The sequence below is a fragment of the Pteropus vampyrus genome, unplaced genomic scaffold (genome assembly GCF_000151845.1).
Source record: "Pteropus vampyrus isolate Shadow unplaced genomic scaffold, Pvam_2.0 Scaffold642, whole genome shotgun sequence".
In the NCBI taxonomy this organism is placed as follows: domain Eukaryota; kingdom Metazoa; phylum Chordata; class Mammalia; order Chiroptera; family Pteropodidae; genus Pteropus; species Pteropus vampyrus.
The window spans coordinates 25,656-27,230 of record NW_011889423.1 but is presented as its reverse complement, the minus strand read 5'-3'; the positions used below and the strand labels follow the sequence as shown (position 1 = coordinate 27,230).

The following is a 1,575-nucleotide window of genomic DNA, read 5'->3' as shown; positions in this document are numbered from 1 at the left end:
GTGATAGAATAATCGGGGGATTGTTTCATAAACTATGTAAATGTCTAACTAATATACTGTATACCTAAAACAAATAAAAAAATGAAATGCAGGAAAAAACATATTTAGAGTTTAAAACAAATCTACAGAAGACCACATTGATGCTTGGGTTAAAATCACCAGCTATGGCAAGAAAAAAAAAAATTACACACATACACACACACACACACACACACACACACAGAGATAGATAGATAGATAGATAGATAGATAGATAGATAGATAGATAAAACTATGAATTTCAAAGAAATATTGTCCCCAAATGCCCCATGTTTTCTGACCATTTTGCTGGTGGAAAGGTTTGAGAAATACTGTACTAGAGTATTTCCTCATCTAGCACCAGCAGGCCTATCCTTTTGGCACACCACTCAGTACGACCATAACTCAAAGGATATACACACATTTTTAGTAGATCGGCCTCTCACCTGACGGCTTTCTTGTTTCAGCATAGTGTTTGGGCACAAAAACGGAATTTGTTTTTGGTATAATTTCTCTGAATACTTTTCTGACTTTGCCCTACAGCTTTCTGAGAGGTGTAAAAATTTGTATAGGGCATTGTTATTCCATATTACAAGAAGTATTGGGGTTGTCACAACTGATTTGGGGAGGAAGCACTATGAGTAAAAATGCCTGATTGGGAGAAAATGAATTTAAGGTAAAATAACAAGATTGAGCGTTGTGAAGTACAGGGCTTAGACAGTGGACCAGTAAGAGAGAAGACAGCATGGAGCAGTTTATGGAGCAAAGACTTTTAAAGGCAGGAAGAGGAGTTTGTACTTTATCTCCAAGTGATAGAGGTATGAGACATACTCTGTTTTTGGTGTGAAAGCCTCAGACAATGAAAAATGTCCATTACTGGTTTATTTATTTATTTATCTTTTGTGGCCCTGGACTCATTGTCTTTAAAAATATTTGGTTTCTGAATTTCGAAGACTGTATACTCTCTTGAAAGACTTCAAATACACATGCATTTCATTTTTTCCACCAGCTAATATTAAACCATAATATATACATAATAACACCATATATATACATAATAACACCATATAGTTTACTCAGTGAGGTCATACTTGTTAAAAATGTTTTATTGAACATTTATCATGAATAAGCTGAACTTGAACTGCTACGAATTGTGAAAAATAAGTCTCTCTCTCTACTTAAATGTGAGCCAGAACATGATTTATCGAAGCTATTCTCTATTGTTGTTATAAATAATTAAGGTCAGAAGTGCCACATTCTCCCTCTCTTTCAAAAGATGTCTCAGTTTTGGTTAATTCCTAATCCCAGAATTCTCCTTAGGGCATCTTTCATGTCTTTGTTTCGGAGGCTATAGATAAGGGGATTTAAGAGCGGAGTCACAACTGAGTATACTAAAGTGATGATTTTCTGCATTCCTGCTGGGTTCTCTGATGTCGGCCTCACATACATCACCATAAGGGTTCCATAGAACAGGGACACCACCATTAGGTGGGACCCACATGTGGAGAAAGCTTTAGTTCGACCAGCACCAGAGGGAACACGAAACACAGCTCTGAG

General features: G+C 36.4%; 1 protein-coding gene across 1 annotated transcript in view; it reads right to left on the bottom strand.

The window, feature by feature from the left end:
- Nucleotides 1–1,299: 1,299 nt before the first annotated feature.
- LOC111733797 (olfactory receptor 11H6-like) overlaps nt 1,300–1,575 on the bottom strand; it is a 1,058-nt gene continuing 782 nt past the window's right edge. Inside the window, exon 2 of the mRNA XM_023525907.1 lies at nt 1,300–1,570. Coding sequence (XP_023381675.1) covers nt 1,300–1,570 — 271 coding nt within the window. The remainder of the gene's footprint in view (nt 1,571–1,575) is intronic.